General features: G+C 35.4%; 1 protein-coding gene across 8 annotated transcripts in view; it reads left to right on the forward strand.

The window, feature by feature from the left end:
• LOC116349074 (putative transcription factor capicua) overlaps positions 1-24,061 on the forward strand; it is a 27,840-nt gene extending 3,779 nt beyond the window's left edge. For 4 of the 8 annotated variants that reach the window (XM_031780333.1, XM_031780334.1, XM_031780336.1 and 1 more), the window contains 21 exons: positions 14,585-16,366; positions 16,481-16,784; positions 16,874-17,081; positions 17,163-17,273; positions 17,333-17,451; positions 17,532-17,686; positions 17,779-17,898; positions 18,004-18,484; positions 18,599-19,513; positions 19,588-19,694; positions 19,772-20,084; positions 20,201-20,353; positions 20,449-20,517; positions 21,726-21,820; positions 21,894-22,179; positions 22,264-22,450; positions 22,525-22,697; positions 22,787-22,897; positions 22,980-23,173; positions 23,269-23,437; positions 23,519-24,061. In XM_031780333.1, coding sequence (XP_031636193.1) covers positions 14,585-16,366; positions 16,481-16,784; positions 16,874-17,081; positions 17,163-17,273; positions 17,333-17,451; positions 17,532-17,686; positions 17,779-17,898; positions 18,004-18,484; positions 18,599-19,513; positions 19,588-19,694; positions 19,772-20,084; positions 20,201-20,353; positions 20,449-20,517; positions 21,726-21,820; positions 21,894-22,179; positions 22,264-22,450; positions 22,525-22,697; positions 22,787-22,897; positions 22,980-23,173; positions 23,269-23,437; positions 23,519-23,559 — 6,093 coding nt within the window. In that variant the 3' untranslated portion in view covers positions 23,560-24,061. Of the gene's footprint in view, positions 1-11,224; positions 11,246-14,364; positions 14,392-14,584; positions 16,367-16,480; positions 16,785-16,873; positions 17,082-17,162; positions 17,274-17,332; positions 17,452-17,531; positions 17,687-17,778; positions 17,899-18,003; positions 18,485-18,598; positions 19,514-19,587; positions 19,695-19,771; positions 20,085-20,200; positions 20,354-20,448; positions 20,518-21,725; positions 21,821-21,893; positions 22,180-22,263; positions 22,451-22,524; positions 22,698-22,786; positions 22,898-22,979; positions 23,174-23,268; positions 23,438-23,518 lie in introns of those variants that run through there. The other 4 variants (XM_031780337.1, XM_031780329.1, XM_031780330.1 and 1 more) reach the window with 4 other exon arrangements.
• The last annotated feature ends 1,355 nt before the right edge of the window (positions 24,062-25,416 follow it).

Below are 25,416 nucleotides of genomic sequence, written 5' to 3' on the forward strand. Positions count from 1 at the left end.
AGAGAGAGAGAGAGAGAGAGAGAGAGAGAGAGAGAGAGAGAGAGAGAAAGGAAGCAGTAGACAGAGATAGCGAAATACAAAACAGAAATCAACATTGGTCTTGTTACAATTGCAAGAGCATAGGCAATTCAAATACACATGCATAAATGAATACGAATGCCTGTAGCCACACACAAGCACACATATTCACACATTGGCAAAATGGTGAAATGCAACAGCATTCTATCCAATAACCGTATTGTGGCTGGCTCGAGCAAAAGATGAATAAGTATAAATATACACAAAAAAATGAAAGAAAACAAAATACGCAAAGCAGGAAAGCGAGAAAGCGAAAGAAGGAAAACAAGAAAAAAACGAAACTTGTGTATTTGATCTATAGATTCTAATATCACATCACACGCCATTTAAAATGCACAACGTATAAATTACTTATGTATTTCAAATTCGCGCGCGCACTCATTTACACGATTCTATGTGCCTGTCTCAAGACATGAGCCCAACGAAAAAATAATAACAATAATAACAAAAACAAGAAGAGCACACAATCAAGATGATGATGATGACGACTACGACTACGACGATGGCGGTGAAAATTAAATGGAAAAATAAGGAGAAGATTTGCACAGCATAGAATATACGGTAAACATCGAAAGCTGTGAACAAAGACTGTGTAAAATGACATTGCAGCGCAGTTGTGTAAGGCATACATTTGGCATGAATAGTTATAGAATGCATTTACTAGCTTTACATGCTATGAATTGTAAAATCTATATAACAGAAATTATCCCAAAAATTTGCTGCTGAAACTTTTTGTATGCATAATTTGAGTCGCATTCAAATGGCATCGAGTTAAATTGCAGTTGTGCATTCAACTTTCGTTTTCATGGTTTTGTTTCTGGTTCAGAGTATCGACGAGGCATTAAGCTACCATTGATCTGGGGGCAAAACCGTTTCCTATCGCATATCTATTATATCTTTACCGATATTTATTATTCATTCTGGTTTACTTTGGCTCTCATTGACATCGTATTCGTTGGCTTTTGTCGTCGTCGTCGACATCATCATCGCTTTTTTTTCTGTGCACAAACTTTATTCTTCTTCTGATGTTGTATTTCTTCTTCTTTTTCGATTTGCTACATTTCCTTTCGGCAACAAAACATATCCGCGAATTTGTGTACGCTCAAATATGAATATCGGTATGACCTTTCTGTTCGATTTCAATGGAGAATGAAAGAGATATCACGTGCGCGTGTGCGTATGAGATAGAACGAAAGATACTATAACAAACACGGGTGTCTCTGTCTGTGCTCTTGTATATGAGGTAGCATTTTTCCATCTTGTCGCATAGATTCAGCTAAATCAGGAGACTTAGTATGAGAGCTCTATCGAAGCATGTCTATGTATAAACATTTTGGTATTTTTGCCTTCTATTCATTTTGTTTTTTGTTCTTTCTCTGCTTCACTCGTTCATAGAATAAAACATTTTACGTATGTGTTTGTACACGCGCACGACTCAACATATGAACACAAAGTTTTCAAGAGCCATGCGACACAGCAAGCAAATAGACAACAAAAAACATCACATTTCGCTACATTACATAGAACTAGGAAATACATCACACAGCCACTCATGTGTATATTCGCGTTCTCGTCATCTTCAAGTTGGTGTTTTTTTTGCCGCTGTTGTTACTGCTGCTATATTGCCATCCGTTGTGCGAAGCTCCTCTCATGCATTCTCCCTCCCTCTCTATATATATCTTTTGATGTATATATGTAATTACTTTGCTCACTTCTTTTGTGGCATGGCTGGGATATTTTCCATATTCTCGCGTCCAAGTCTCATTAAAGGGTATTTGAAAAACAAAAATAAAATTACGATGCACAACAAGTAATCAGGCATCCCTATTCAAAATACTCGGTTTGGCATCAACAACGGGGTGGCGATGCAGTGACTACATTTCAAAGCTCTTTTTATCGTAACATGTCTTCCCTTTTTATTTCAATGCAAACATTTCAGCTCCATTATATTTTTTCTGCTACTGCTATGTCGTTGATAACAACTTCACATTCATTTTTTATATACAATGCCAAACGAGTCGGATTTGTTTTTATGTCAATTTTAATTTTTTTCTCTCTTGCGCCTTGTTGAAATCCCGGATTGAGATCAAAATCCATAAACAGTGTTATGTTGTCGAAATAAATGATTGCGCTCAACATATTTTTGCAACAATTATCATTTTTTAGCATAAATTTTGACCACGTTGTATATACATACTATATTATTCATATGCCCTATTCGCTTTGAAAAACTGATTGTATCATATGCAAACGATGACTTAATCGACTCATGAGTCATGACGCTTTGATGTTTCATTTCAAATACAATATGAATTCAATTATGGAAAAATATGTTTTATTTGTGTTGTTAGATTTTTTCATTTAGTTATGATGACTTTTCGTGATTTAAATTTAAAAATCATTGTTCCGAGAACAAGAACGGCAATCGTACACACAACCGATTCACACTTAACCATCATCGACGAATACAAAAAAATCATCTCATTCGAAAATAAAGCAGAATGAGCGAGTGAGCAATTAAGTTTTTTTGCAGTAAGCTGTGTGGTTGTGCGAACTGCAAAATAATAAAATGAATGCCTATTAGGCATTTGGATAGACGAGATGCATTTTTATCGATTTTCATGTTTTTTTTCCCTATTGTATATGTGTGTCTATTTCAAGTCGTACACAGAATATGATTGTGTCGTTTGTTTTATATTTGATTATGTGTTGCCTTTCAAAACGGCAAGCGTAGTAATTTTCAGTCAGCCAACTCAAGACCAGTAGCTACAAACCGTTTATAAGGCACTTTGATTCATCGCAATCTCTTTCATTGTGTCGTTCATTCGTTTCGCCAGCCCGTTTCGTCATTCGTTCGTATCTTGGCCGTATTCGTATATTGGCAATGTGTCGGGGTTCCGGCGTTGTTGAATATGGGCAATAAAAAACGTTAACAGTGATTAATACAGCCAACATGTAAATATGAACAAGCAACACACATAAACTCACTTTTTTTTTGCTCTGTTTGAAACATTGAATATGGGATAGTTAACGTTTGTTGGATTGTATTGGAGGCTTGTAAAACGCGCACTCCGCATTTGCATGATTCGCTCTCAGTCTGTCGCTGTCGCACATACACCGTTCCCTTGTTGTCACTCTTTTATTTGTGTACAGCGTATGTTTTCATGCCACTGGATAAAATCGAAACGAACGAGAATTCCATAGCGTGTGTATATATATAATATTATTGGCTGCGCATCGCCCCCCATGTCCAGAATCTTGCTTGTGGTACGTAACGTGCACACACATCAAATTGTGTATTTGCTTTAATTCAGTTTGTTGTGTATGCGCGTTTTTATCTCTTGCCATTTTTCGTTCTATGGTAAATTTTAAATACAACTGAAATGCGCGCAAACACATACACTTACAACAGTTCTTAACTTTTTTTCGTCACTCCATTTTTATTCATTCAATTTCAAACACGTTCAGCGATTTTAATACCTCAATTGCGTTCGCTGCTTTTGTAAATGAGTTTTTCACTTCATATGCGCTTTTTTTATTACTTCTTACTTGTTTCTCTCTCTCTCTCTTTCACTCTTCATTTCGGCTCAAATTTCAGTTGATTGCATATTCGAGACGCATTCGCGCCTGATGGAACTCACACACTCACATACATACAGATAAAATACAAAATAGCAAAGATTTCAAATGGGCACACAAACACACTCATTGTTCAATGTGTTGGGCTTGCGAAGAGAACGAAAGAGAGAGAGAGAGAGACGATGAACGAGAACTTTATTTGTATGTCACATGCAACGATCGTATTCAATTAGTTTGGCGAGTTTTTGCCTTGCTATTTGTTCAATCGTAAAACGCAAATCAACAGCGACAAAAACTAAATAGCGAAAAGTCAACATTTTCTCTCATTCTTTACAATTTACATACATACGGCACAAAATCGGCGACTAAACTCATTCACGCGCCCGTCATTGTGCTCGGGCTTACAATACATACAGAGTCCACTAAAGCGTTAATCATTTGTAATATGTGTGCAATGTAACACATTGCAAATGAGCCGCGGGTTCAACATCGGCACTTTTACGTAAAACAACAAAGAACCACAACAGAGAAGCGTAATTTTAATGCCCAAATTACAATGGACCTGAAGAATGTGGTGCTTAGCAAAAGAGGTTTTTCACGTCATAATAAATTCAATGGTTGAAAAGCAAATATGATGCAACACATTTTGCATTGAACGTAGTCAATATAAAATTAAAATGTTGTGATTTTTTATTTATCGAAAATTGTCTCATTTCAATTGAATTGTTCGAATCAGTTTGTATTCTCTGTAATGGTTACCGTTTAATTAGAGCCACCTTTGCCTTCGGATTATATCATCCACGTTTCTTCTTCATCATTGAATTGCCTTTACTGATACAGCAATTTATATCTCGTTTCATTGTAAATATTTTTGTGTGAATGATTCATGTCGATTCGCGTTGCACACAAATCCATCAAGTCGATATAAATTGGATAGCATTCCGTGCGCCGTATCTTCCGTTACATCGAGAACATTCATACATTTTGCTTTTGCATTGTATATAGCAATGAAACGCAATGTATATATATTTGCTCTTACACGAATGGAAAATTTGTGTTTTCAAAGATAGACGTTGTTGAATATTAATCCGAATTGCATTGTTAGCGAAAGTTTCCATTTTATCGAAACACAATATGAATGGAATTGTGTTTATTGCACACAGAATATAAGTTTGAAAAATGTCAAAAAACGGAGTGTGATGGAAAACGAGTGTCCCTCCGGTTGAGGATGTATATCGCTATTGGCATTTCTGGCAACGATATGAGCAATTGAATTTGACATAATTGATGTTTTAAAGCACGTTGTCAATTCAATTTGAATGAAAAAAGAGTATTAAATAAATAACAAAACCACCGGGCGTGAGCGAAAGAAAGAAGGAAAGGAAGAGAGCAAAAAAAAAAAAAAAAAACACACACAGTGTGTATTCATCAATTCATTAAAACGCTTTTTTTAGGTTGTAATGGACAATGGTTATTACTACATGTGAAACGGATATGATATGCATATTAAGATGGATGGTGAGAGATGGGGGGTGAACCCATCCACAAATAAACTTCGACAGACAACATTTTTATGGACTTCAGTGCAGATAAAATGGAATGTCAAATATTGCTGAAAACTCAATTTAATTTTAATCGGATGAACTCTTTTTGTGTCTGTTTATATTTAGTGCAAAAGTGAATATGGGCACGTGCAAGTGTGTATGTGTGTTGACAGTCATTTTCAATTTTACTGGAAACTTTGGTTACGTATCCGAAAAACGTGCGACCACATAAATACGCTTATGGACGAAAATAAGCTGTGAGTGGAGGCTTTGCTACACATGTGATGCCATGATGAACACCATTATCTGGCTCATTATTGTTATGCAAATATTTAAATGCAGCCGGAGTTTCAGGCCATTTCTATGCTTTTGAAATAACAAAATCGCTTTTTAATGAGTTTTTCGATTTTCGGCAAAGATAAATTCAAAATGCAAACAATCGCTTGCTACTGTTCAGCTTCTCACTTTTCAATTGCATGTGATTATTTGTGTGTGTTTGTGTTAATGTAGAGTGTACACACGCAATTTTTTGTTGATCATTTTCAAAATAACGAGCATTCATTTTCGTTATTATAATTAAACCTACGGTACATACACGTATGCATTCTAGATATGCATTCAATAATAGCATGAATCATATCAAAATCGCTTTTGTCCAAAGCCAGTGACAATTTTCGAAAAGATAAAACAAAGAATAAACGTTTCGATGTGAAAGAAGCTCACACACCGAAGAGCCGTTTAATTTTTTACGTGGGTGTTTTAAGCAGAAAGTCATCTGCATTGCTGCCATCGCTCATACGCTAAATTCCAATGTGGAAAATTTGAATCTATATACTTAAACGCTTACTCCTTACTTTGTGGATACAAAAAAACGAACAAAAAAAAAGAGAGACAACGACGACAAAGACTACGACTTCGACTATTTACTTTGCGAACGATGTGCAACGGGTAATTTCAATGTTTTTCGATTCTTCTTCAGCACGTTCACGTTCAAAGACAATGTATCAGCGATTACGTGCATGCATGCAAGCACTGTGATTTTGAACCTGCTCATAGTGTCTCTCTGGCAATGCAATCTGGGCTTTTTTCTCTTCACATGAAACAGATTTTACTGAGAATCCCAATCCAGATTTATTTATTGGAAAACGAAGCAGAGTCCATAACATATCATGAGCCTTCGGATACTATATTGTTCAACTAGAACTGATGTCTGTCCAATGTTGTTGGTATTGAATTTGTTGTGTTCGTTCAGAAAGCCTTATTTTGTTACTAACAGCGCTTGACAAGCCATAGACTATACTATGCTACATAATGTATTAATGTTTTATACGTGGATAAAAAAAGAGTAGTCTTTTTTTATTGCTTACGTTCGATTGGGCTATATACAAACTCGGCAAAGGTACATCAAATGGAAACAATAACAACATACACAAATGACTGTTCAATGCGTGTATGTATTTGTGTTTAATTCTATTACTAAGTAAGTCTCCCTTGAACACACACACATATATATAGACTGAGAGAGAGAAAGACCGTCCCATTGAGCTTGGCTCGATTCACAGAGATTTTTTCATTGTTCATTGTTGAGCCCGATTGATTCTCGAGTGTTAGTTTCTTGTATTCTTGCAATCATTTACAGGCACACAGATATAGTTCCATTGTTCGTTGAATGAAAAAAAAAGCCAGCAACAAAAACAACACATGTATTCACCTCAACGCCGACGATTCCTTCACACATGACGGCATCTAAATTGTTGATTTTATACAACGATTCGTTATATTCCGTGTTGGATTTTTTTTAAATATTAATTCTCTCTCATCGTATATATTCTGATTCGTTTTTGTTCATTCAACGGCAAACTACATAAATCATTTTTTGATAGAATCAAAAACCGAATAGCTTCGTGAACAAATTAAATACTGGTTGCTATTGCAATTTTTTTCCATCGACTTTATTATCTGTTCGCTACCAAAGCACTATGAATTAAAAAAAAAATGTGCGCGCGTAGGTGAATGATATACATCTCGAAATGCAATTATATCTGCATCGAAAAAGGCGAACCATTGTTAATTCAAATAAATAATCATTTATATGACTTGGCATTCATTAGCTATTCCAAGCACTTTGTGTCATGCAAAAAATAAAGACCGGGAGAACAAGATAGAAAGAGAAAGAAAAGCTCAACAGCATAGCCCATCACAGATGAATATATACACTTGCCCTTCTCCCCCAGCTCTCATAGCGCAGCTACTAAGCACATGATGATCGTAAAATCGTTGCTAATTCAAACGTGTGGTTAAATGCAAGACAAACAAACATCGCAAACGATACGACATGATACGAGAGGCGAACGCACGTCTCGACAAACTGCGGCACTGTCTAAATACCGTATGATCGCCATGTTCGTTTGTTTTTTTCAGTTACTCATTTTATAAGATCGCGAAAAATACAACGAGAAGCGTAAATATCCGTGTGTATTACACCACTTCTTTTTCGTTCGTTCAAAGAGTGCTTGATGGTGTGATAAGTGTATTTCTGTTCTTGCATGTTTTGAACGTCATCAAAGTCATTCGCTATCTGCTGTTTTTTTTAATTAATATTTGTTTTGATCGCACGAATTCCTCTTCCGACACAACAAATCATACGGTATATGTGTTTTATTTTACTAGGTAATTCGCTCTCTATCTCTCTCCCCTCTCTCTCCCTCTTTGTGTGTGTATGAACCACGTTTTAAATTCGCGTATTTATTTTAATGTTAAAATGGCCCGCATTTCGTTATTTAAACACATTTCGCTACTGTGTTTCTGACGAAAAAAGCATATAAATAAATAGATTCAGTCGGTGTTTGTTAAAAAAACACAATAACAAATAAATTAGTTGGAAATCGTTATTGAATCGAAAAAGAATGTGAATCGCATATTTTGCTGTTGGCTCCCTGATATCAGATACCGTGCTGTGTAATTGTGTATACTCGGCCATTTGATTGTCATTATGCACTCGAACAATTCATTTCGTTTTGAAAATGTTTTGATAATTCACACGTACGTGAAATGTCATAAGTAAATGATTTGATGTGAATCGTGCCCCAGTGTATTTCGACCACGAATTTTTTTTTCTCTCTTCTCATTTTCAGTGCGGTTTTTTTCCTCTCTTCTATTTCTATTTGTCGCGCAAACTCCTTCGATTTTTAACTATTTCTCTTCCCATTCGTCGCTCTCTATGCCACTATCTTTTTCACGCGCTTCAATTGAATTGGTGTAAATAAATATGCGTGGTATGCATTTGTTTTCGTTGTATTATACATGATGTGTATTATTGTATTAAATTTCCTCAACTTGTGTTTATTTTCATTCTCATTTCGATAGCTATCACAATAATGAAACCGTCGTCCTTTGTCGTTTCCACTGTCGGACAGTGTCGTGACGACTTCTTCTTATTCTACGTTGCCGTTTTTATTTGTTCATTGTTTTTATTTTTGTCAATGAAATGAAATCCAATGCGATACGATATAAATGATCACGGTTTTTTTTGGTGTTGTTTTTGTTTTCGATATGATGAGGCTATAAGTTGATTCAATTTTTGTCAAAGTTTATTGTACTTATCGACAACAAGAGAGAAAAAAAATGAAAATCGTTATTAATAGAACCGCATCGAGATAAATAAAATGTATGCGTATGTGTCTTGTCAGTGTGGCTTTTTACATGGAACACGTATGAATCATACGGTATGATATAGTATTTATTTAGAATTATAATGGCATTTGGTGTATAATTTACGTATCTTGTTCTATATCGAGCGCGTGTACAGTGTACACACGCACACACTCGATTCAATTGGCTGCTACATTACGTTACGGTTTTTTTCTCTTCCGTCTTCTAGTTCGATTCCCCATTGTGTGTACGTTCCGTGTATTTATTTTGGATAATGAAAATATAATCGATGTCGATATTTTCTACACACCATATTCTATATATGCTTTTTTTGTTTTTGCATGCATGCGTGTGTAAGTCAAAGTGAATGAGTTAATGACAGCGACATTCATGCATCTCGCTTTGTGCGTTATTTCATGTCATCGTCGTCGATATACACGGTAATTGTTGATAACAAATATGCTCCTTATATTATTTTTTGATAATAAATTTGTCAAAATACTTGCCGCTTTAATTATAATGTTCACATTAGATTGCGGTCGTGTATGCACAAAATGTGACCTGATCGGTTTTTGAATTATATACTGAACACGTAACTGTAGCACATAATTTTCATGCACGTATTGTCAGTTTATTCTATTAATAGACGCTGCAAACAAAAATGCGATAAAAACAACACACGGAACAACAACAACAAAGTTCCGTCAATCAGTCTTTTCTGGAAACAAATCTTTCTCTCGCTCCGTTTTTCTGCTCGGATAGAAAATGGTTGTAAAGCACACTAATTGAAACAAACAAAAATTGAATATAGTATTCAATCAAGGCGGCTAAAAATTTGTACACAAAAGTGCGCGAAAAAAAATCGAATTGAATTTTTAAACAAATAAAATGAGTAAATGCTTTCGATGCGTGCTGATGCATTCATTTTATTTTAATCGGTTGCCTGTGTGCGCAACAGCACACACTTATGACCGATGAGCATTTGTTGTAAAAATAACGAGACAAAATACATTCAATAGAAATGTTTTCTATCTCGCTGTATTCGCCGATTTGATTATTCTTATTATACAGACAGAAAATTTCATCTTTTTTAAAAAAAAATCCCTCTTTCTCTCTCTCTCTTTGTCTTTGTCGATCAGTTATTTGCCTTTCGTATCATTTCTTCTCTTTCTTCTCCTTCGTTTCGTATTCAATTCGATTGCACTTTATTCTGTATATAAATTCAAATATGACTCTTTCATTCCCTCGGTTCTCTTTCTTTTTCTCAATTTTCTTCTTCTAAATTCTCTTCTGTCAACATTTGGTTTTCGTGTTTTTCGTTGTCACTTTCAAGCGCACGTAGTTTGCCTGTCAATTCGTTCAAATTCGCGTTCTTTCTTCTCTCAATGTTTTTGTAGTATTAGTCGCCGTCGCCGTCGTCGTCGACGAAAGAGAAGTGAAAAAAACAACACACATTTTGTGCTTTTCCTTCTATCTCGTTCTTCGTTTTTACTCATTCGCTCTCTCTCTCTCTCTCTCTCTCTCTCTCTCTCTCTCTTTCTTGGCTGTCTTATGCGTTTATTCTCGCCTCTTCTTGCTGTCGTTGCGATACATTGTTGGTCTCTTGTTGGGATTTACACGAAAATGTTTCAATGAGTAATAACCGGACTGTATGTATGTTTTGAAACGTAAAATGAAAACAAATTCATTGTTAGTTCAGCTCTCGTTCCAGTGATAGTGTTTTTTTTTTTGTTTCCATTTCTTCTTCTGTACGTCGCTTTCGATTCTGCTGCGCTCGACACACGACGTGTGTATGTGTTTCGTTTTCAATCGAATATTTTTTTAATTCAGTTTTTATTTCAAGCGATTTTTCGGTTCGTGTTCAAGAATACTATATTCTTTCATATGTTTTTCTTTTCTTTCGGATTTTTTTTCTTCTCTTTCAATTGTTTATTGTGCATATGTGAATGCGTGTTTATTCTTTAAAAGTGTTTGACGAAAATACTATATTCTTATAATTTATTTATGAAAATAGTTTAGAATTTCAAAGAATTGAAAATACGTTGACGAAATTGTTGGAAAACAAATTTCAGATCGACACACACAAAATAAAAAAGTTTTAAGAAGTGAACATTTGGATAGAGTTTAATTTTTAACGTGTTTTTGTTATATATGAGTATACAACATCAAAAGTTATTATTGATTACCATCTAAACTGGATGTTCGTTCAATCGTATATTATATTATATCATTTAAATCTACACCGATTATTTATGTCACTGCTCAAATGCTAATCCGTGTTGTGTTGAATTTCAGTCTTTGGGTTTCTGCTTCGCACCCAATAGAGATTAATCGAACAATTTTGTAAGCTCATAGCAGATATAGTCCTGTCGATTCGAATGTAGTGTTGTCATGTAAGAGAGAAAAAGAAATTTTGTTTTTTCCATTGAATAAATTGACCATACATTTGTGTTCACAATTCATATTGACTTGATATGAATACACACCGCTTTTTTCCATTCATTCTACAAAATTGAAGAGAACATTTAACTCCTTGGTAACAGTCGACGAATGAAAAGAGAGAAAAAACCTCTCCGAGTATCGGCCATTTAGATAACGAAGCGAAAAAATAAAAACGAAGAGAGGGAGAGCCAAAGAGAAGTGGACTTAAAATGACATGCTTCTGTTATTCTATTATGCAGGCCAAATTGAATTCATTTCCTTCTGCCGTTTCGAATATATATATAAATTATTAAAATAAATTTCATAGGCCCAGGAGATTTCATTAGGCTTAATAATGCTTGATTTTGGCATTTCTACTGCCTAACCAAAGGTAGCATAGACTTTGTACAGTGACGACCGAATGAATACAATAAAAAAAGCAACAACATTTGAGTTTATTTTCCATACGAATATTCTGTATTCGAATTGGACACCGCAACGCAAACAGTCAATCATAAGCAAAAAAGAAATGAAAAACCGTTCAAATAAGCAATATAATTTGTGATACACCAGCAATTGATTACGTAGGCCATTTATTTATTTTTTTATTCTTTTCCATTTTTGTTGAGTATCGAACAAGAAAGCGAACAAAGAACGTACAACAACAACGATGTTTTATCAAATCGCAATATAGTATACATAATTGTTATATGCTTAATGGCCACGAAATGGAAAACCATTCGTTTTATTCCATTTCTTGGTGCTTTTTTTCTGCATTGAAGAATACATTGAATTTTATTTGAAGCAACAGTTTGTGGCAACGCGATTCATCCAGTCCCAGATGAGCGTGTGTGTATAAATAAAATAATATGTATTTGCTAATCGAATAAAGTAAAGATAAACCAAAAGAGAAGTCTTAGAGAGCATCAAAGAATAAAAGGTGCATGAAATGAAGAAAGAAAAACAGGTTTTCTTGGCGATCATTACCATGTGTAATGTGTGTGTACGTTCAACTTTTGTACAAAATAAAATAACAACGAAAAAAAGCAGCAGCAACAACAACACCAACCACTTTGCTCGTTTTTAGAATCGTTCGAGTTTCTCTTTCGCTTTCGATGCTCATTTTTACCCGATGGAAGAAGAGAAATAATAAAAATAAAATCGAATTGAATACGATGGAAAATATTATCTACATTGAAAGCGAAATACATATGGTGGTGGTGATGGTATTGCTTGTCACAATTGAAATCGGTATATCGGCAATGAATTTCTCGCATATATATTTTGAAGATCTTGTGAATTTGACAACGTATGTTCCTATACCAAACTGTGTGTACTCATTCACTTCATCGCTTCAATTCATTTTTACTCTGTTTTTTTATTTTTTTTTTTTCATTCTTTATCGGTGGATTTGTTTATTTCAACTTAAATCAGTCGTGTGTCACATTTTATCAATATAAATATATAGATTGAAGTTGTAAACCATCCATCTGAGAGCCTCCATGTACACACATACACTCCATCAGTATATGTTCGTTATTCAATTTTTTCCATCATTTTTTCTTCTTTGAATTCTTCTATAGAGGCGAATACGACTCGTTATTATTATTTTTATGCTCAAATCTTTTCTTCTCGCTAAAGTTGTCATTACTTATTTTCTTCTTTTTTCTTGCATTTATATACATGTAATGTGTATTCCTTCAGCAGTAGGCAACATTGAGCTGATTTTACACCAGGAAAATCGTACATAGCACAACGTTCCTTTTATATATAAATATATCGTACTTGAGTTGTACCATGAGCGTTTTAATTGTTGTTGTTTTTTTTTGTGTATGTTTTATATATGAGAGTCGAGTGTAAGCAAACGTCGATGAAGAGAGAACATGACAGCGCAAAGCAAAACAAAAAAGAACACATCGTACCTACTAGGATGAGAACCAAAGTGAATGTATGAAATTTTGATCGGGTACATAGATGAGAAAAGGGAGGCCAGCATATAAGACGAGAAGATAGCACCGCATTCACGTCATATCATAATTATTCGTTCGCGAAAGGAATTTTTAGATAATAATAATTATCCATCGAATGAATGCGCACATAATATAATACATAATAATCAGTCAGGATTGGTGTACGGTGTACGCATATAAGCATATATAATATTTGGCCTGTTACTCCATGTACCACACAAACACCACACATATGATATATTTATTTCCACTCGTTTATTTCCACTCTCGTACTCTTTTCTCCTTCTTACCCGATTGTACACACGGAATGGTGGTACTTTTCGAATGAACGAAAAATCGATTGCATCTTTTGTCTTCCCAAGAGCAAGAGTGAGGCATAAATGAAGAATGGCATGAAAAAACAACAACAACAACACCAAAATTATCGAAATAAGAAGAAAAAAAACGTTCTTTTGAAAATGAACAAAAATAAATGTTGTAATTGCTTTTCAAGAGGGTTTTTGCTATGACTTGAACGACGACGACGACGACGATGAGATGGGAAGAGACCACGCATTCTGTTTCTTTAAATTCTCTGACTGGCCTTAGATAGGTGTTTATAAACAGTTTGCAGGTTTTATTATCCGTTCAGTTGCCATTCACTCTCTTTCTGTTGCGCATACAGATGAGCACGAGAGACCAGTATATGATTTAATCAAAACCTGTTTATAAATTAGTTTGAGTGCGAGCGGACATGCATTCATAATATGATCAAGAACATTTCGGACAGTACTGATATTTCTTTTTTTTTAACATTGTACACGCATATTTATATAGTCTACACTCACACACAAGCACACACACAATAAGTACGTCAACATTGTATGCACAAATACAGCAAACTGTATTCAGTACCATATAGAATACGTACGTATGTGCGTGTGTTGAAGGAAAAAAGAGTCGTAATGCTCTATAATCTATGTAAACTGAACACCGAATGCGCTTGCATTTCAATCAATCGTTATCAAATGTTTACTCGCATTTACTTCCATTCGCTGCTGCAAATTTATTGTCCAGCCAGCGAATCATTCGCTTTGATTACTTTGTATCAATTACAAGCGATTCGTTGTTATTTGTCTTTTTGCGTTGGTTTTATTATGAAGTTGTTTGTAAGTAAGGGGAATTCGGATTTATATACAATGTGAAATGAAATTCAGCTACTTTTTCTCTTGCAATTTGTTTTTTTTTTTTGTCTTTATTTTGTGTGTGTACTTTAGATCTGATAGTTTATTGCGATAAGAAATGTTATTTGATTTTTACTGTTTTAATGAGTGATTTGTTTTTTTTTCTCTCCTTCTTTAGATGCACGATGAAGTCAAGTCGCATAACACAGCCAGTCAAATACAAATAAACTCAATGAACCCAGAAAAATTATTATCACAACATTTACAATCATCATCACAAATTATATCATCCAATGCAAGTGCAACAATAGCCACATCGTACAATAGCGATGGCACAGCGTTTGGCGATAATAGAAATACAACAACTACGATCTCGAATATTACTGTAACACTGAGTCCAAATCAATCGATCTCAAGTGCAATGAATGCAACATCAATGCAAAGCGGTGCGGTGACAACGACATCAACGGTATCAGCGATGACGGTGATGGCCGGTTGTAGTAATAATGGCGGCGGCGGCAATGTCAGTGAAAATAAATGTGCGAATACAACTTCAAATGCATGTCAACCGCGTCAACATCCAAAAAAGCGAAAATTTAATATCGCCGATTTGGAAGAATTAGATCAAACAGTGCATTCGAACAGTCACAATAGTAATAATAATAATAACAACACGATTAATACGAATAAGAACAATGGCAATCAAAATGGGATGGATGGAAATTTCGGTAATGGCGGCGGCGGAGGTAATGGAGGCGTCAGTGTCAGTATATCCGTGCCAATCACAAATTCAGCGCCTATACATAGTGATATTACGGATAAAACAAATAACAATGTGAACTTGTCAATTTCGAATGATAACGGTTTGAGAACAAGCAACGCGATCATTGTAAATGTCGGCACAATGCCACAAACAATAACACACCCAAATGAGCATGCGATGGTTGTTTCATCGAATTCTCATTTAAATTCAGTCGTTTCGACAGCAATTGTACACGAAATGAAAGGATCTCATAGTCAATTTAGTCAAAATAGTCGCAAGACCGACAATGGCCCAACGAAAACTGATAACGGTTCATTAATGATAACAGTGCATAATGAGTATCCAGTCATTGCATCACATGACCATACAACGTCTATAAATTCATCAAATGTCACACCGAATATACATCACCGTTCGCCTCGTTCGAATGAAACACTCAAGTATGGTGTGCAATCATCGTCGATAATACGAATTGCTGGGCCAGCAACATTGGCCGGTGCTGGAATAGCGACTGTACAACAATCATTGCCACCACCCCCGCATGCATCTGCAATAACAACAACTGCCAACGAACAATCTCAACTCGATTTGAGTGAATGGTGCAATCACCGTGTGCTCGCCCGTCAAGAAGATATTTATGTTGCGGGCATTATACGGTCGGTCGATCCATCGAACACAATTCTGGTGGAATTCGATTATCCGGAAGGTACACAACAATCGTACTATGATGTTTTGGGCAGTGGACGCTTTGATATAATCAGCGACGCAAGCCCATCGGTTGGTGATATTGAGCTTGGCACAAGAGTCGTATGCCTTCAAACCAATCGTCAGGGACACACAACATTTATTGAAGGCGAAATTAGACAAATATTAAATGATACAAAACAATTTATTGTGCGTTCGATTGCGAGTGATGAAGCAAAAACGGTGAAACGTGCACAAATCCGTCTTTTGCGACCACCATGGTGGGATGAACTCAATGATAATGATACAAATAACTTGGGTGATACAGCATCAACTGCTCGAGCTATATCCGGTCAAATTAAATCACTGCATGCCATGGAACCATCAAATATGTATCAGAATACATTGGCCGGTGCTGTTGCTGCGGCCGCCTCTAGCAATACACTCAATCCAAATGGCGCAATAAATGCAACGAAATATGTGCCAGTTCATCATATTCTTCCAACTATACAGGTATGCTGAGAATTAATTGCTTTTCACCACGTTGGTGACGGTGACTCAAACTAATTACATTTTTTGTTTGTTTAATATTTCTTCTCTTTCACCGCTCTATTTACTCGTCTTTAGACAAATGAAGAACATTATAGAACCGCATCAACGTCACCGTTTACACTATCTAACTCGATTTCGGTCGATGCCGTACAAAATGTCTCCAACTTACATCAAATAAATGAAAGTCAAATTCCACAGATAATCGTTTCACAGCAAACGACCAATACACCGATTTTAACGACAGCACCGATTGCTGCAACCTTAGATCGAGGTATAACAGTGACTGAAGCTGAAATGCGAAGGTCACACCAACGTTATTGCGATGACGAAAGTGATGATGAGCTAAAACGCGAAGATATTAGCTTTCCAATGGACGGAGGTAATTTATAGGATTTTTTTTACACTTTTCACAACAATCTACCAATCCTATGTGGATATTTAAACGATAATCCATTTGTGCTTTTATAGAAAAAGTACTATCCGGTAGTAGTAAACGTAGCAGCGTACAAAGCAGAGGGAGTACATCAAGTCTTGTTGACAATCGACTGACACCACGATCTCATGCAGCAACCCCACGTTCACAAGCAGCAACACCACACAAATTCAATAAAGGCGATGTGGTACAGTCGGAAACGGGCGTTCGTAAGAAATTTAATGGCAAACAATGGCGTCGCTTGTAAGTTTTTAAGTCGTGCTTTTGGGCGAAATTTAACAAAAAATCAACGAATTTTCATCTGTTTTTTTTTCCTTTCTTTAGGTGTTCAAATCCTCAATGCACAAAAGAATCACAACGTCGAGGCTATTGTTCACGCCATTTGAATCAGCGTGGCAATACCTTGAGATCATCGACAGGACCATCGTTTCCAAGGTAATCATTCGTATTAATAGACATTGTGGACATTTTTCTGAAATAAAATCGTTTTACAGTCGCTCAAGTAGCAATACACAAGCTGATGAAGATACATCTAGAGAATCGGAAACATCTCCAAACTATCGAGTCACTGGTCGTTTCGATCAAGAAGAAACAGATGTGGCAAATATGCTGGGTATGATTTTCCTTTTTAAGAATTCGATTGGCGGTATTTCAAATGTAACTAACCGATTTGATTTTTTATTCTTCGAATAGTCTCATTGAGCAGTTCACGTTCGGCAACGCCATCATTTTCATCGCCCACAAATCATGTATCATCGCCATTGAATGCAAATCAATCGCCGGTAACGGTTGGAAATCGACAAAATCTATTTATGCCAATTGGCAGCCCAGCTGCTCAGCAACCGCAGGTATAATTATATTCCATTCGCTTCACTTGAATCGCTCGTGTTATTCAATTAATTTACGAAAATGTGTTTAAATGGAATTTTATATTTTCCAGCAACAGTACAGTACGACGCCGAGTCCGATTTCGTATAGTTTAAATTCGTCGCAGGTAATTCGACCAGAGTCACTTCGTCCACAAATTGTGACTCAATCACATCACTCTCAGCACTATCAGGTAAAAAAATTGTGTTAAAATAATTACATAAAAATTCACAAAATCCTCTTCGACAAAGACTGAATTTAAAAAAAATATCATATATATTAAAATTTGATATTTCAGCAGCAGCAGCAGGTGGCTCAAATTGCGGCACCACCGCAAATCAACGCAACAACAAGAAACATAATAAGCACTGGACAAATTAAAGCACCACAAGCACATGTGACAGCCAATTTGAATTCAACGCCAAATGCCCATACAACAAGTGTGATTCGAATTTCACCAGCATCGTCGGCATCTTCCATAACAAATAATACGGTGCACACAGCGTATCAGCCCTTTCATCCGGAGCACGTGCCAATTGTGACAAATTCGGGCGCCGTTATTTTAACAACAGCAACAATTCCGTACAATAATGGAAATGGAGCAACCGAACATGCAACCATTCCAAAAAACGGAATTAATTCGGGGTCAGTTCATCATTGGACAACATTATTGCCCATAATTGACGCCCCGAATAAAAATCAAAAAGCTACAACCATCACAACGTCACATGTGAAACCCGAATCAGCAAACGTGCCAGTATCGCATGAAGATGGTGATGGTAAGCATATACTGTCACATGAATTAATGGCATTCAGTTGAAAATGAATCATTTTAAATGTTTTTGTTTGATTTTTTTTCTTCTTTGCCTTTCTCTTTTGCCAATTTTTTCCAGATGATCAAGGCGATGATGATGTGTTCGAGCAACCGACACCAAACGATACAAATCATTTGTCATCGCGTCAAGCATCGGCAAATTTTCATTATCCCCATCAAAGCCAACATTATCAGCCACCATCAAACATCGACGTCGATAGACGAAATAACTTGAATACGGATGAACGAATGGATACATCTGAAACAAATTTCTCGCCACAAGTCATGACATCAATGAATAATGTCAACAATATGCCGGCCAATTCAATGATAACACATTCAAACGGAAATAATAGCGATGGCAGCTCTGATGCAACAAACAATTCGGGATCGAATCAAATAATTGTGGGCAATGTTATGATACCAAACAGTCCGGTTATATTGAAAAGTAGCAATGAAACAATGGCTGCTGCAAAACGTCGTACACAATCATGCGGTGCATTGCATCAAGGTGTCAATGGGCCACCATCAGCAAAAGAACCACAAAGTCCGGCAACAAAACAAAAAGAGCCAAAAATTCGTCGTCCAATGAATGCGTTTATGATTTTTTCGAAAAGACATCGTGCGATGGTTCATCAAAAGCATCCGAATCAAGACAATCGTACCGTGAGCAAAATACTTGGCGAATGGTGGTATGCATTGAAGCCAGAAGAAAAGAATCGATACCATGAGCTGGCAAGCGAAGTGAAAGAGGCACATTTTCGCACATATCCAGAATGGAAATGGTGCTCAAAAGATCGACGAAAATCATCGAGCTCGGGCAAAGATGGTCGCGGCCGAACGGATTCAATTGATGGAATGGATGAAATTAGCCCAACTACACCGTTGGATCCATATCATGGTGTCGATTTGCTACCGGTGAGCTCACTCGCATTACCATCAAATCATGATGACAACGACGCAGCCATGGACACATCTGAACCACACACTTTTGGTAAGATAAATCGAGAATCTATTCCATTGATTTTTAAACGCCCGTCATTAATCTTAAACGTTTCTATTGATTAGCAATTCCAGTTTCAACATCTGGTCCAATTGTCAATACTGTTCATATAAAATCAATAACTGAAGCGAGCAATGAGCCACAAGATGAATCCATGTCGGATGATGAACAGGTGAGTTTTGGCATTTTCATTTTAACTTGATGAACGTTTTTTTAACATTTAATTTTCATTAAATGAATCAAATACAGATGGTAATTGCTGAAGAAGAAGCACCAAGTGCCAAGGAGTCTCATGACATCGATTTAAAATGTGCCGAAAAAGTAACCGATTCCGACAATGAAGAGAATACGGATGCAAGCGAGAGTAAAGTAAAGAAGGAACCATCAAGTGAAACACAGCAACAAGATGGAAATGGTGCTCGTGATTTCACATGTAAACCGAAAGCGATAAAAGCACAACGACAAAACATCGATAGTCCACTGAACTATCAACAGGTTCCAATGTATTTGAATGCATACTCGCCGAAAAATCCGTCTGGAATTCTACCATTTCAACCTACCGGTAAATTATTACCCTTTTTCAAATATATAAATATGCTTTGCGCTCCCACCTGAATTATAAATCACATTCCATTCACGTTTTTTTTCTTCTTTTTTTTGTTGCTTTGTAAAATGCAGGCGGTGCTTTTAAAACGATGCCAATAAGCCCAAAAGATACAAAACCAATAGTAACGGCTGGCGGAGTTGTTGTATCGGAAATTGAAAATCAAGGTGAAGTAAAACCGTCACCGCCCACGGTATTCACTTTTTCAAATGCGTCATTAGCGAGCGGTAAGTCAAGCATTCATACTGTGAATGCCGTTCATCAATTGCAGAACGTAGACTAATTTATATTTCATCGATTTTTGTTTGTCAATGGTGTATAGGCGGTGATATAAAACAAGAGGTCGTCGATAGTAAAAGTGACGTGAAACCTAATATCCAATTGAGTAAAGGTTTGTAAATAATTCCAATTGTTTAACACTGTTCATTAACAAAAGTTGTATTGCACTTCATTTCATTTTAATTGAAGTATCCTAAGTTGTTGCCCTTGTTTTTGTTTATATCGTTGCACACATTTCTTATCACTTTCATTTTCCTTAAGTTTTATAAATCGTTCTTCAATTTTATGTTCGTTGTGTTTGTGTTATTTTGGTATTGAAAAACAAAAGTATTCAAGTATTCTGTTATTTGTTTCAAGTACTGTTTTCTCTTAAGTTCATTGTCAATTAAATGACTGCATCTTGACTTTTAACTCTCGCTCTCTATCTCATACATAAAATCGTAACGCTCTTTCTCTCTGTTTTTCTTTTTTTTTTTCGTAACGCAATTTTCCACAAAATAAAAAAAAAACAACGAAAACTAACTGTTGAATGTATGTGTGTTGTTCGTCATCATAATCATCATCATTAATATCTGTGATATGTGTGCCTGTTTGTGTCTATGTCATTTTGTCATGCAAAAAATGAAATGAAAAAAATAAAAACCGAACCGAACAATAAAACCGAAATCACAATAGTTCCGACAACACCAACCACATTATCATCTACTTCATCATCATCATCATCTTCCACCAAATGTGTATCACCAAATGTAGTGGCCTGCAGCAATAGCAATAGTTATGTGGTATTTGAAGCGATTTACTATGATAGTAACGGTTCAAATTGCATACAAACACAATCGAATCAATTGATTATGGCCAAAGTGAAAAATAACCATGTGACCAACGATACAAATGACATAAAAAATGATACAACAAATGTTGCACAACCGATTTTAGTAACATCTGTCTCATCGCCACTGAATTCAGTGTTACAGTGTAATAATGCACCAACGTCAATGTCCTCGTCAATATCATCAATATCACATAACGGTACAATCATTAAAAAACCCGGAATCATTTTACTAACACAAGCGTCGCTCAGTAAATTGCTCAGTGTAAACGATTTAAATGTGATTAACAATAATAACAACAATTCGAATACAAACACAACAGCCAATCATGCTCATAACCATCAACATGACAATAACATTCGAAATAAGTGCAACTTTACCATAACTAACACCACCACCACATCTACTACTAATCCAAATTCAACTACACAAACTAATAATCAATTAAAATCCGTTTTGATGATCAATTCCTCCTCCACATCTACGATAGAAACAACAGCCGGTATTGTAACATTAACATCGACAACTGGATCAACTGCCAATCGAGATATAAACGATGATAATGGAAAAAATAACAATCAACAGGTAAACACTTGAAATCACCACATTCAAAATACGTATCGTTACTCATCGAATAACATTCGTATTTTATGTATAGGTTTTATCCAACCGAAATTTGCCAGCAACTCCGAAATCAATGACGGAACCACAACAAGGTGCAGAGACCTACTCGTCGACAATTGTCCGGCAAGAAAATGAAAATGCCATGGATGAAGAACCAACTGGAGACGATGAAAAAACTGAATACGAATACAGCGAAGATTATGATGATTCGACGTCGGCAGACAATCAGCAAAGATTTATACTGGCACCAACGCCAGCGCAATTGGGACGAGCTCCATTACAAAGACGTTTGGGCAGTTTGGTTGGCGGAGATGCAAATTGTATGTATACAAAAAAAGGTCATCAATTCATTCAAACGTACTTCATTCATTCATTTGTATATTTTACGAATCGCTATATACTAGGTCAATCACAAATTGTTAGCAATGAAGCCACACTACCAAATACACAGCAAATTATTCCAACGGCAACGTCTGTACCATCCGCATTGCCAACGCCAAATTCAGCTGCTATGGACGATTCGCAACAATTATCACCAGGGATGCAAAAGAAAACATTGTTTAAGAAAGTAAAAGGCGAAGATTTAAATAAGTAAGTCACAACAAAAAAGGTCGACGACCCTGAATTTTTTAAAACATTGATTTTACTCACTTTTTCGTTTTCAGTGTTTTACGGCAAGTGGATTTTGAGAAAAAGTTCCAAACGTTGCCACGTTTCAAGCCAGAAGATTGTCAATCGCCAAGTGCTATATCAGTGCCATCTTCACCGCGTGTTTTTTCGCAAAACTATCGCAAAAAAACTCAACCACAACACCAGCCACCACATTCAGCCAAATCATGTAAGCATTTCTTCATCATTTGTTATTCCATTGAATATTCTATTCGGATGATTTTTTCAACGCAAATTTTGTTCGAACATTTTTTTTAGTTTATGAAGAAGAACAACAACAACCAAACAGTGCAATATCCACAGCCACACCGCCTGCTGTGGTTGGTAATCGATTTTTTGGTCCCGATTTTAATATTGAACAAGTCAAAGGTATGCAGCAAAAAAAAAAAAGACAATTTTATTTTATTTTAAAGCATTACAATAACAACACATTGCCATTTGTATGATTTAGATTTGAATACCAATGAGGATCGTTCGCCGCGCACACCGATTGGCAGTGCAAACAATCCAGCGCCACGATCATCACAAGATTCGGCTGCTGAAAAAGGTCATCGCAAAACATTGGAACAACGTCGACAACTTGTTATGGAACTTTTCAATACATCTGGAATGTTTCCTAGCTCAAAAGACACAACCGAATTCCAGGTATATTTTTGCTTACTTACTTTGTTGTTCTTATTTTTTGGAGGTTCGGCAAAACTGAAACTAATCGCATTCCGATGGAATTTCCAATTGAATAGATAAAACACAGTGATATATTTCCGAATAAGCAAAGTTTGCAGCTGAAAATTCGTGAGGTTCGCCAGAAGTCAATGAGTCAGTCAGGTTTTACGCCTGGCCCAACAACGCCAAGTGAATCAAGCATAGTCACAGCAACATCAACCACATTATCAACCACAAATGCAATAGGTAAATGCTAAAAGCAGCCCAACAACCAAAAATCAAATCAAATGGATAATACGATTGCCGAATTTTTTATACGCTTTGCAGATGATCAACAAATCCAAAAGCAACAAAACCAACAACAATAGATATGAAAACAAAGCCAACACAATTGCAAATACTTCGTTTTTCGCCCATTTAAAACATAAGAGTTAAAAAAAATAAATCCACATTGTGAGTCCTCAACTCTTCAAACTAAAAATTAAAAAAAAAAAAATGCTTCTCAGCTAAATTGTAAATAAAAAGAGAGAAAAAAACACACAGTTGGAGCTAAGAAATGAGATCAAGTTATTCAAAAATGATTGCATCATAAGCGATTCTGATCACACTCATTTTTAAAGGCGTGCTTTCAATCGTGAAGCACATTGGATGAATTTACATTTAAATTAAATTGATAATTATATTTAAAAAAAAAAGAATTTGTTGATATAAGCTAAATGTGATCGCGTGATTAGAATTCTATACATATTTTCAGTGCGTCACAGTCTGAAAAAAATTTACGAAAAAAAAATGCATAACAAATATGTTAACACTTTTTCCCATTTCATTTTTCAATTTCGAAAAGGATGGTGAATCATTTAATTTTATCCCAATAACGAGTTTTTTTATTATTTGAGAGATAATTTTGTTTTTAAAATTTTTTATAATTCTTCTTTAAAAAAAAAGAAATCTTTTATCAATTATAAACAACAAAAAAAGAGAAAAGAAAAGTTTTATTTACATATTGTGAGAGAAAAAAATGCAAATGTTATTTGTAAAAGCAATTTCAGTTAAGCATCGTAGAAGATACATATGTCTATCAAAAGCCACATACACACACAAATAAAATCTGTTACTTTACTAGATATATCATTTAAGGGCATAACAAATGCCGATCAAATTTTATCGATTTAACTCACAAAAGGAAGGAAAACAAAAAACAAACAAAACACACAATTCATTTATGTTTGTAAATTAGAAGAAAATTTTAAATGAGCTAACGAAAAGATTTAAAAAAACACACACATGTAACGGGCAACCGTCGAACATATGACAGTTCGCTGCAGAAACATTGTATTTTATCACTGATATAATTATTATAAATACACATATACACAAAAAAAAAGGAAAATAAAACGAAAAAAAAACTTTGCAAAGAAAAATTGTAAAATTTAAGCCAATTATGTATATCAAACATCTGGCATTAAAGATACAATTTCATTTGAACATATAGGGCGGATGTGTCCAATAGACACTGTCTATACAATAAAAGAAAATAACAACAACAACAACAAAAAACAAACAAATGATTATTATTCTATAAACTAACTGTCTCTTATTAATTAATATAAATAAATAAATATATATACATTCTATTATATGAAACGGTCTCATAGATGAGATATATGGAAAGGTAAATTAAATATGATCACGTCGTTGATGTTCTCATTTCGTTCGTTCGTTTCGTGGTGTGATTAGTAATGTGAAAAATAAAAGAGATAACGTTTAAACACTGGTATGTTAACAAATTTATGTTATATAGATTTTAGTGAGAATTTAAAACAAAAAAAAAAAACAACATTAGAGAAGCGTGGAAAATATACGTCATATTGAAATACACACAATGAAATACGGCTAATATAGAATAGAAGAAATAAAAAATGGACAATTTTGGTACAAATGCATAACAGAAATCTAAATACAACTGAAACCTTAGATAAACCTATATATATATATATTATACATATGAAGAAAATCCAGATAATATACGGGCCCACCGTGGCCAAATCACAGATATTTTTCTGAAAATAAAAAATCACAACAAAAACAAAATTCAACTTAAGTAGTGATGAATGGAGGTGCGATAATGTTCTTCTGTATTTTGTTGTCGCTCTGTGTGAGCTTATAAACTCAATAATGTGCTCAACGAGTTTGGTTACACAGGTTTTCGTATGTAACACACAACA

The sequence above is a fragment of the Contarinia nasturtii genome, unplaced genomic scaffold (assembly GCF_009176525.2).
Source record: "Contarinia nasturtii isolate CC-2019 unplaced genomic scaffold, AAFC_CNas_1.1 Cnas_scaffold_2806, whole genome shotgun sequence".
Lineage (NCBI taxonomy): Eukaryota > Metazoa > Arthropoda > Insecta > Diptera > Cecidomyiidae > Contarinia > Contarinia nasturtii.